At 40.1% G+C, this 12,059-nt stretch overlaps 2 protein-coding genes across 4 annotated transcripts in view; both read right to left on the bottom strand.

Moving 5' to 3' along the window:
• The window catches only part of fmn2a (formin 2a), a 43,968-nt gene extending 38,602 nt beyond the window's left edge, over nt 1-5,366 (bottom strand). For all 3 annotated transcript variants that reach the window (XR_013786797.1, XM_079458932.1, XM_079458933.1), the window contains exon 1: nt 5,255-5,366. The gene's annotated coding sequence lies outside the window, so the exon portion shown is untranslated. The remainder of the gene's footprint in view (nt 1-5,254) is intronic.
• Nucleotides 5,367-6,324: 958 nt separating this feature from the next.
• chrm3a (cholinergic receptor, muscarinic 3a) overlaps nt 6,325-12,059 on the bottom strand; it is a 69,084-nt gene continuing 63,349 nt past the window's right edge. The window contains exon 3 of the mRNA XM_079458452.1: nt 6,325-10,317. Coding sequence (XP_079314578.1) covers nt 8,517-10,301 — 1,785 coding nt within the window. The 5' untranslated portion in view covers nt 10,302-10,317 and the 3' untranslated portion in view covers nt 6,325-8,516. The remainder of the gene's footprint in view (nt 10,318-12,059) is intronic.

Genomic DNA, 12,059 nt, shown 5'->3' with positions numbered 1-12,059 from the left:
CATCCTAAAATCAGTAGGGTCTTGACTTAAATCCCCATCAGGCCACCAAAGAAACCTTAATAAGTCAGCATCCTCAGGTGGTATCCTTACTTGATGGAACATTGACTCGATATCTGCCATAATCACCACAGGTTCTTTTCTAAATCTCGTCACCACTCCAATGAGTGAGCTGGTGAGATCTGGTCCTTGCAAGAGTTGAGCATTAAGTGATGTTCCCTGAAAACTCGCTCCACAATCAAACACCACACGGATTTTCTTCTTTGTGGGATGGTACACACCATGATGCGGGATATACCAAATTTGTTCATCACTACGCATCAAATCCTTTGCAGGTACTCGCTCTGCATAACCTTTGGAAACCATATCCTGCAAAAAATCTTTATAGTCAGTTAGAAAGACTGAATCCTTTTGAAGTCTCTTCTTTAGATGTAAAGCACGTTGTTCCACAATTCTCCGATTGTTTGGCATATGAATTCTCTTCCTCAAAGGTAAGCCGATCTCATAATGCCCATCAACCAGCTTAGCAGAGTTTGTCACCATTTCCATAAATTTCTGATCTTCTCTTGAATAGCTAGTTTGTTCATCTTGGCTACATTCAGGGAAGTCCATTTTAAACTGCTGTTGCCACATGTCTTCTAGATTCAGAACTGAAATTCTATTGACCATGACCTCTGTTTCAGCACAATCCTTTACATTATTAGTATATCCAGATAGTGGTCCATTAACAGTCCATCCTAACATTGTTTTGATTGCATAGGGTCCATCATTCACACTGCGGATGACTTCCAATGGTTCCAAAGCTTTAGGAACATTGGTTCCAATCAGCAGCTCAATCCCTGCCTCAATCTCAGGTAAATGAACACGGTTTAAATGGGGCCATCTTTGCAGGTCACTTTCTTTAGGTATATTCCTCTTGTGAACAGGCATACTTTCTTGGGTGAAAACTCGAGGCAATTCACAAAAGTCATTCTCCTCCAATCCTGCTACCTCCATTTCAGACAGAGCATAGCTACTAGTCACTTTTTCTTGTCCCATAGTTCTTAAAAGTATCCGCACTTTGGTTCCTGTGAGGTTAAGTTTTCTCATTAAACTCTCAGTACAAAACACAGCTGTGCTCCCTTGATCTAAGAAGGCGTAGGTAGTAACAATTGTACTGCCTTTCTTGGCTTTGATCTGTACAGGCACAATTGGGAGTTTACAATCATAGTCACCAGCCCCAGTAAGACCACTGGAAATCAAAACATCATTCACTGCCATCTTCGGTTTCTTCTCAGTTGTATCAAGAGTCTTTTCCTTTGGAAAGATATGTAGCAAAGTGGGATGTTTAAGACCACAAACATCACAACAAAAACGTTTTCTGCATTCTTTGCTTATGTGCCCAATGCTCAAACAGCCAAAACAAACTCTATTTGACTTTAAGAAGCTAAACTTCTCATTGTGGGATCTTTTTTTCAACTGAGGACACATACCCAATGTGTGTGCACCTTCACAGAAGAGACATTCTTTCTTATCAGGACCAACCTCTACCTTTCCCGTCTTTTCAGATTCACTTCCTTTGCTTGCAGCAATCACAGTGGTAGCAAAGCTGGTTCGTTTTATTCCAGGACGAGAAAGAAATTTACTTCTCTTCACATCTTTATTCACCCCTACAAGATCATCCTGTATATTTCCAAACACTGGGTCCATTACCACTTTGACTTGATGCTCTATAAAGTTAACAATATCAATGAAGGAAACTCGTCGGTTGCGTCTTTCTTGTATTTCACAAGCCATTGTTCTCCATTTATCCCGAAGTCTGTAAGGGAGTTTCTTTATAATACTCATCATATTGGCTGGCATATCCAACTCACGCATATATTGTACCTCCTCCATGACATTACCACAGCCTCTAAGGAAAAGACTGTATTCCTGTAAAGCATTAACATCTTCAGCTTTAATCTGAGGCCATGACAGAGCTTTATTCATATAAGCAGATGCAATTTTCTGTTCATTTCCAAAATGTTCATGCAACAGATCTTTGGCTCTTATATATCCCCTTTGTGGGTCAATATGCTGACAACTTTGTACTAAATCCCTTGGTGGACCAACAGTATATTGTTCAAGGTAATACATGCGATCACTGTAATTATCAGTCTTACTCTCAACACTGTTCACGAAAGCTCTCATGAATGCATGATACTGAAAAGGGTCACCATCAAACACTTTCAGATCTCTTTTGGGCAAGGATGACAAACATTGCTGTTTTAACAAAAGCGTTGTTATTTCGTTTTGCTTTCTCATTACACCACAAATGTTGCTCTGCACTTCGACTTCAACATGCGGACGCAATGCATTTCCTTGTGTCCCTGGCCCCACTGTTTGGTGTCCAGAAGGATGATGCATCCCTATTGGAGGCTGTAAGGGTACTCTGGGTTGTACAACTCCTCCATTAGACCTTACTCCGGATCCTACTTGGTCATGCACTAATCCATTCACATTTACTGACATTGGAGGAACAAATGATTTAGCACTGGCATTAAGACTCTGTGTTTTCCTTCGATCTGACTCCAAATTGGAACGTTTTCCTCCCGAATGTCCAGATTTATCGCTTGACACACTCTGAGATTTTAAAACATTCAGTTTGGCCATTTGAACTTCAATTTCTTCTTGCAGATTAAGTTGTTCCTTTCTTTTTCTTAGCTGGTCCTCTTGATCCTCCAGTTCATGTTTATCCTTCAACAATTTTTGTCGTGCCTTTAATGCAGCCAACTCCGCTTCTGCTTTGAGACGTACAGAAGAAGTAGATGATACACCAGTTCTTCTTCCACTAATTGAGCTCTGATTTTTAGATGATCTGCTCCCCACATTCGAGACACTGTCGTTAGGTTTAATGTCATCTTGTAATTTATCTGATGTAACAATAGATGAAGCTTGGACTGTAGCTTGAGGAATAGTAAACTCTTCCTGTGTTGCACCAGTTTCAGACTGAACAGGAATAACATTCTCCTCTGGCATCTTCAACCACTTTTGAACTGCATCTTTAAATGTATCAGTATATTTCATAATGCTCAAAAACCATTCATTTTGCTTTTCCTGCTCATCTTCAGGAAGTAAGGGCATCACCATATCATGCAGCTTATTGACATTTTCACACAATTCAACAAGAGTTTCAAACAGCATTTGCACCTGAGAGGCATTTTCCTTTCTGGTCATCAAATTCTTTATCTTTGGAATCAACCCTTTAATTTTGTTCACCTTTGTTTTTCGTTGCTTTTGCAAACTTTCAATATGGTTTGCCAAGACTTTTACAGTGGGTTTGGGTACTCTTTTTTCACCCTCCATGACGTCATCAGCACTCGCTCCACTCATGTTTGTGTGCTTTCCAACACATCAACAACAATCACGATTTACTTCAAACTTCTCAAAGCATCACAACGAAACGTAGACAAACACCAACTTCCAAAAACATCGCGACGTTATTTTCCACAACAAACGCATTGAAAACAACCTATTTCAAACACCAGGGACCCGTTTCAGAAAGCAGGGTAAGTGCAAACTCAGTGTTAGTTAACCCCAGAAAACGGGATACTCTGGGTTTTCAGTTTCAGAACGTGAGGTATATCAAACCCGTGACCGCGGGGTAAGTCAAGCCTGTTTCAGAAATCAAGGTATCTTATACTTAGAGTGAGTAACCATAGTAACCTACTCTGTGAACCTAACCTGGTCAGGAGCAGGTTTTATTCCACTAACCCGAGGTTTGTTACAATCTCCGCCCCTTTTAGAAGCGCGAGTGCTGTTGAAATTGCCTTCGCCGTTTGTTTTTTCAATCGTTTTCCTTAATCGCGCACAAATTTATAACACAGACATTAAATGTCCGTTTATTCAGTACCCGTAGACGAGGAAGCTGCATTCATTCAGAGAGAGTTACATTTACGTCGGTAGAGAATATATGGTGAAGCCACGTTTGGATGTTTTATCATATCCGGAGGATTCTTTATTTGAGCGAGACCGTTTTTCTTTACAGTCCATTAAATATATTCACAATCTGCTTCATCCTTACATCACAAACCTCACTCGTCGTGGCCGCGCTCTTACATCTGAGCAGATTCTCTGTATGGCTTTACGTTTCTTTACTAATGGAAGCTTTCTTTATAACACCGGGGATGCAGAACACGTTAGCAAGGCAACTGTATGCAGAGTAAGAAAAGTGTGCATCGCCCTCAAGCACTTTATATACATGTGTGTTAAGTTTCCTGTGAGAACCATCAAAGAGGAGTTTCATAAGATTGCAGGTGAATGGTGAACGTCTTTCTGAATAAGCTGATCAAATAAATGTGCTCTTGCTGCCAACTCTAATAATTCAAATACCCTTTAGGATTTCCCAATGTGATTGGGTGCACATTTAAAAGGTCCCACTCGCCCCGTTCTGGCTTCGAACTGCCGTCGTTCAGAACGAGGGACGGGCGCTCTAACCACGAGCCTAACGACCGCAGTCCTTGTTACGTCTGTCGCTAGAGCATCTGTCGCTAAAGCATCTCTAGCTGGCATCCATTAGACATAGCTGGAGCAGGGGCAAGAATGGCCAGTTTTTTGTCTTCTACAGCCACAGTGCTCGGTTCTCATATACTCAAAACTTTCAAGGCCAGTTTATTAAATATATCAAACATTTCCCAGTCAGGCATCCTACTAGCAAGAGCATTTAAACTCACCGGACTGAAGGATGTTTTTATATTTTATTCTCAGCTGCTGCCTTGTTCTTTTTATTGCAGAAGGATTGCACCTACATGACAAAAAATCGTAGGTATATATGTTTATATATACATATATATATATATATATATATATATAGTGCCTCCAATTCGACTGGCGAGAAATAAACGGAGCGCTTTTTGTCACGTGGCGTTGCCATGGTGAATCATGTTATCTTCGCTCAATTGATGATGGCTTTATAAAGCCGCGGTGAACACGAGTAACCTAGAGTGAACTTACTCAGAGTGGATTGAACTGATTGAAACCAGCTGTTCTGAAACAGAAAACTCAGAGTAGCGGTTATCTGAGTAAATCAACTCAGAGTTCATATTTTAACTCAGTGTTGCTTGAACCTCCTTATTGAAACGGGTCCCAGAGCTCTGGACAATAACCAACTAAAGCCAAACAACAAACAAAACAACCGCGCGATCATCCCCAATGGATAAACAACGTACCGAACACTAACAGCTCGCTCTCCAATACAGCACAGCCCGTTAATACATTAGTAAAAGCCCAACAGGCTTACCTATGCGGTAATTGTTTGCGTTCTTCTCTTCGGAGCTTTGTTGGACGTTTCTCTTTGGCGTTTTAGCTTCGCTTTCATCTCGATTGAGCAGAATCCTGTCATCCGTGACGCGATGTTCAATCTTTGCGATGTGTCCGCCAAGAAGTGAAGGGTTCTTTGTTGACAAAATGTAGCGGCTATCCTACGTTGTTAAAAGGCCGCTGAGAGGCTGAAGCAGGAACTCCATGCATTTGCGACGCATATAATAAAGTATCCGTGAGGCAAACAGCTGTTAATAGTCCCATTTATTGCACAGACAGATATTTCTTCGAGTTTGACAGTTGTAAATAGGTGAATATGGTCAACAAAGAATACATCGTCCTGACTCACCCCCTCTCGCTACCAAACTAGGTGACCAGGTGACTAATATTACTATTCCCAGGTGATCCCGTGACCCTCCACCATGATCACGTGACATTTAACTCTTTCATGTCCCTTTCAAATATAAAGCGGCTCATAAATTATTTCTACATTTAGGTCACTTAAGAAACACTCATTTACACAAAGCAAACTGCAGTAGATGCTTATAAAATGCATGTTACAAAAAAATGTCATTTGGTTTATGAAATTATTGTATGAATGTCTTTGTGTTACATATTTGTAAACGTAGCTGAAGGGTTCACATAATTTTAGATTCACAACATTTAGCACTCTGAGTTACTGTTGCAAAAATGAATCCAGAAAGTAACTTTAAGTAATCTTAACATATCAGAGCAAGACAAAACATTACAGAAGATCTTTCTACCAAAAACATAAATTAGAAAACGTGCATACTTGCCTCTGTGGAGTCTCTGGTGAATTGTGAGAACAAGTATTTATGATATTTGCTAGGCTGCTCCTATTCCTCGATCACATGGAGATTCACAGATCACATGGCTTCCTTTCCTGTTTCATGCTGACAAAAGCAATATTGATACAGTAGACGCTCGCTCGCTCACACACACACACACACACACACACACACACGTTTGTTTTTTATGCCTTAAATCAAACAAAAGTTTCCATGATTGAGTAAAAAGCACCAACACATCTTAAAATGTCAAATTTATTTTGAGAAACAATCGGAGAATAAAAATGCATTTTGTCCAGGGCTGTATTTTTGTAACATTGAACAGTTATCACAAATCTGACAGAAACTTTGACTTTGTACACTGCCGATCTGAAACAAAACAAGAACACAATCACGAACATCACACCGCACAGAAGCTCAATTGTTTACTTTGATCTCACACGGCTTTACAAAACATACACCCCTTTTTGCAATGTACTGTAAAACACAAAAAGAAACATTAAAATATATCTGAATAAACCGTATTTGTGTTTTAACACGAATGAGGAATCAACTACAAACCATGATTCTCAAAAACGCTGGAATAGTTGAACTGAATGGAAGATGAATGAATATACCTGTCCCGCAAGAGGGAATGTAACCTTTGCTTTCTTCTTTTGACCTCTCTTTGGTCAAAATGACAAAATGTCAAATATTGCACGTATGATTGACAGTTCTGTATTTGCACACTGTGCTTTTTTCTTAAACAAATCTGCATCCAGGTGAAAAAATGTAATTACAGTATAAATGATAATATGTCCAAAAGATTCAGATCCCTTTATGCGTCTTTGCATGAATAGGCAATGTCTTAAATTGGCAGAGTTATTATGAATCATCAAATTAGGTCCATTCCAGCTGAAGTGCATGCTTTTGTTAAAGCAAAGGGGCAAAGAAAAAAAGCTAAGAAATCCTATGAAATTCAGTTTTCAATCAAATATTTATAATGATAATATACAGTCATTTGTAATGAAAAGACAGTGTTACATTTCAAAAGAATGCAAAGCAATTTTACAAGTCTCAAATTTTTCTATATTAAAGCATTTACAAAAAAAGGTGGAAATAAACCATACAGTTTGGCAAATTAATTTACTAAGTTTAGATTCAGCTAAGCCAAGAGCTAATGGAATTAAACCCCATTACGCTAATGCAAAAAAAATGTAAATGCATGTTAAACATTTCCACAACCATCCGTAAAATTTCTGCCAGCCCGGTGTAATCAATGCACAACTCCAAAGTCCAAACAAAATACAAATGTGCACCGAAGTACTAGACTAGCCAATGAAATACTAGTATCAAAACTATGTAAACAACCACAATTTTACAAGAGCAGCTCAAGGAAGTGCTGTTTAAGAAGAACCAGAAAAATCCTCTCGACAGGAAAGAAAAAAAAATCTATACAGACTGATCAACTGTGGCTCACGTTTTGCAGAACATTTACACTTATTCAGAGAGCAAATACACTTCACCTCTGTACAGATATCTGCAATTTCACTTGCAAAATACACACCTTATTATTAGCCACTGTAAATACCCTAATATACACCGTTGTATTTAAAATCCATATTTTCTCTCTGTTCATCAACAAGCATGACGCATCTAATATTGAACCCAGGAATATCTAAACATCTAATCGGGAGTATTTTATTTCCATGAACACTCAAATATACACGGTCCATAAATGTCCTTTTTGTGTTGCAGTGAACAACGCCTGAACATTGGCACTGCAGATTAGCAAAAGGCATATAAAAGTCCACAGGAAGTACATTACCGATGACTGCTCAGTTGTGATTTATTTCTACTTCATGGTGACCATGGTGCCTTTAATGGTTTTATCTATTGATTCAAGATCATTGAGACTCAACTAAACAGTCACAGGAGACTTCTACTTTAAAGCTTCAGTATATAATACAGATACACATGGAACCCACCTCGAGGCGCCAATCTACTGGCACTGTGACTACAAAAGGAAGGTCTCCTCACTTGGCGGCCATCTTTGGATCACCCCAGGAAGCAATTTTAGTCAATAAAGTACCATTTACTTGGATGGGGAAAACGGATGTATTTAAAAACACTTGTTAATGTCACACTTAAACAACATACTTCCAACCAACTATTAAACGTGACATCAACTGTACCATTAATTTAGTTTACACAAAAAAAAACACTTCCACGATCGTTCAGCTACTGCGTAGTCTGGAAAAAATCTCACACGTTGTACGGAGCCCCTCCCACTGAGTCTTTACGATTCATGATAGGCTCTTTCTAGTGAGAGGCGGGACTTTCTTCGGCCATTGATCGCTGCACTTGCCCCTTTCATAATAAAAGTACTGCAGTCTTATTAATAGTCTTTGATATATCTGTATGCAAATGAGATACACCCCAACATATATTTTGCTATGTGGAATCCGTCGGAATGTTCCTGTGAAATCTCACAGCATGCCTTGAATGAAAAGTCGGTTTGCTTCTTTGCTCATCCCAGCGGCACAGCAAAATCATCTTAAATGTGCTACGAAAAGTCTTGTTGCAAAGGGCGTAGCACATCGGATTAACCGTGCTGTTAACATAGCATAGCCAATAACCTAACGCCCAGAGGTTCTCGGGTATGCAGCCGTTGCAAAAAGTGTTCACCAGCACCATAATGTTATACGGCGTCCATGTTATGATGAAGGCAAAAAGAATCGCACTTAGAGTTTGTGCCGCTTTCTTTTCTTTAATTAGTGACATGCGCTTCCGTTTGGTGATTTGCGTCCTCGTGCGGGCTGCGAAGCGCTTCGCAAGCGCCGCCTCTTTGAAAGTGATGGGTGCTGATGGAGATTTCGCGGTGGCGTTTGTACCGTCCGCGCTGGGGTCCACGCTCGTCGTCGACGGCTGTATGGTGGACATAGACTGAAGTTTGCTGATGCTTCCGACAAAGCGCTTGCTGCCGTTGGTGATGGAGCGCGATACGCTGCCGTCGATCTCCTGATGGGAGCGTAACGGATCTTCCTCCGAGGCTGCGTCTAAATCCTCACAGGAAGTCACCTGCGAGTTCACAGCCGCCCTCATGACGGGCAGGTTGAGGACGAGGGAGAAAATCGCACGCGTGGTGGACGGCGCGCTCTCGTCTTCATCAGACGAGCCCGAGTGGTCTACCGAAAGTCCAACTTCGTTGTTGTTCCAACTATCGCTACTGCTTTGATCTCCTTCTCGTTGTGGCCCACCTTTATCTCTGCCGCTAAACTTCCACCCCCAGCAATGAAAGCGCCCGCTCAGTCTGTGCCTGTGCCCAGGTTGGCCCAGTTCAAAGCTGCTGCAGCTTCTTGAGCTCCCCCTGGTGGCGCGGAGGTGGAAACGTGGCCGCTCTGTTCCCGCGTACCGTCCGATGGAGCCTTGCAATTCCGCAAGTTCCCGAGAGCGGTTCTCTGTCTCTTTGTATATTCGCCAGTACAGTACGCTCATTATTGTCACAGGCAGATAGAAAGCTGCTACAGCAGTGCAAAATGTTATAATGGGCTCAGAGAGAAACTGAATGTAGCATTTATCAGGTGGGACGGTCCTTTCCCCTTCAAAGTACTGCCAAAACAAAATGGCGGGCGCCCAAAGTATGAGCGACACAAACCATGCCAGGCCGATCATTACCCCTGCCCGCTTTGTGGTACGTTTGGCACGGTACGTCAGAGGGCGTGTAATGGAGAAATACCTGTCAAAGCTTATCACAAGAAGATTCATAACAGATGCGTTGCTGGCCACGTAGTCTATAGCTAGCCAGAGATCGCACGCCCAGTTTCCCATTGCCCAGTGGCCCATGACGATATAGGTGGTGTACAGGTTCATTGAAATGACCCCAATGATGAGATCAGCAACAGCCAAACTTAAAAGAAAGTAGTTGTTAACTGTTTTGAGCTGCCGGTTGACCTTAAACGACACCATGACCAAGATGTTGCCAATAATAGTAACAAGTGAAAGAAGTCCTGTAAACACCACAATGATGATAACCTGCCATAGCGAGTGACCGCCCAGTGGATCGTAGGATTGACCTTTGACTTCAACAACACTCCCATTAAGTTTGTAAACAGCACTTAGGTTGATGAAACTCGTGTTCTGGAGATCTGGCCACGGAGAGGCCGATGGGTAGAGTCCTGCTTCCAGGATGTCGGTCGGTGTGTATAAGCCCAACTCTGTGCTGTTGGAATCCATCATGCAGTCCGGGCATATTCTGAGGAAAAAACAAATTGTAAGATTAATTTCACATTTATTTTGAAAGTTAACAGTACTGCTCTTTAAATAATACAGACTTTGATTTATTTGGCTTTGTGAACATAAATTACGTTATTCAAACTCTTACTTAATAATGTCCAATGGCATGTTTATATAATGCATCGCACAATAATTCTGCTTTTTTTTCACCACAATGTTGTTATTGGGTTTATTATCATTTCTGTGGTGAAAATTACATTTTTGGAATAAAATGGCTCGTGTTGCTTAATAGACATCACTCACACAAGTTTGTTTTGATAACTTTCTGAAGACTTGCCATAGACGTCTATTGTTTTAAACGGATGTAACTGGTATTTTCTGCCTCTACCCACACATATAAACATAACCCTCGCAGAAAACACATTTTCATATTTTCATTTGAGCATAACTTTGCATGTTTAATAATCAATGGCCCTCAGGTTTTACTATCCTTATGGGAACAATTTGTACATATTTTAATTTTGCATTATTTAAAACAAAAGTGAATAAACAAATACAAATTTAGCTTGAAAAAACTGTTCAACCTGTGATCAGAGGAAACATTTTTTATCTACACTAGAGGGCGATGTTGTTCTATTATAGCACATACAGTGCTATCCACTATTATTGGCACCCCTGGTAAATATGAGCAAAGGCTGCTGCAAAAACAAATCTGCATTGTTTCTAGTTTAGATCTTTTATTTAAAAAAATCTACAATTCCATAATTTCATTCAAGTAAAACAATTTGAAGTGGGAGGAATATCACATTGTGAATGTTTCTTGTCAAATACACACTGGCCACACTTATTGGCACCCCTAGAAATTCTTATGAGTAAAATATCTCGCAAGTAAATTCCCATTAATATTAAAATTTTCTGAGCACACCAAGGCTAATAGAAAACGTGATGTTGTCCAATTGTATATTTCCAGAATAATATTAAGTAACGAAAAAGTAACAAAGCCAAAACCCCCTAAACCATTCATCAAAGAATGTAGTTCTGTTGTGCAGCCTAATATTGTTGAGCTACACAAAATAGAAAGTGGATTTAAATGGAAATGGTTGAAACAATTCCCATATACAACATAAGGGCAAGTTTTAATGGACTGGAGATGTTGCAAATCTGTTTCTATATTGTCTTAATGTACAGCAAAGATCATATTTTGAGTGCCCAGAGACTTTTCAAAGATCACAGATGGAGAATTACAGAAATTATTGAATTTTAGTGTCAGAAAAAATAAAAATAACGGAAAACTGCACATCCATCACCACAAGTTGTTTCATCTGCTCTCATGCAAAACCAAACTCCACTACATTAATCTGCCATACTGGAAATTCAACCAGGACTATGAAATGAAAAATATTTTTTTGCAGCAATAACACAAGATAGATAAGGTGCACGCAAAGGTAAAAAAGTGCCCCATGTCCACAGTTAAATGTACCACCAGATCTTCATTGTTGTTATATATCAGAGGTTCTGGACATTTTAATCAGACACATGACATCATGCTTTATATCAAATACCAACAGATATAAAAATCAAAACCTGACTTGCTTTTATTATAATGGGTGGTGGTTAGATCTTCCATCAGCACATTAAAAACACATAGAACATAAATTTAAGATCCTGTCATAGCCATCCCTGTTCCCTGACCTGAACCCTATAGAAAATGAGAGGGATGAACTGAAGAAGTAGGAGCAACAACATTTGAAGGATCTGGAG

This window comes from Barbatula barbatula (assembly GCF_947034865.1).
Source record: "Barbatula barbatula genome assembly, chromosome: 6".
NCBI classification, from domain to species: Eukaryota; Metazoa; Chordata; class Actinopteri; order Cypriniformes; family Nemacheilidae; genus Barbatula; species Barbatula barbatula.
Note: the sequence above shows the minus strand (reverse complement) of the source record. Positions and strands in the feature narration are given on the sequence as shown.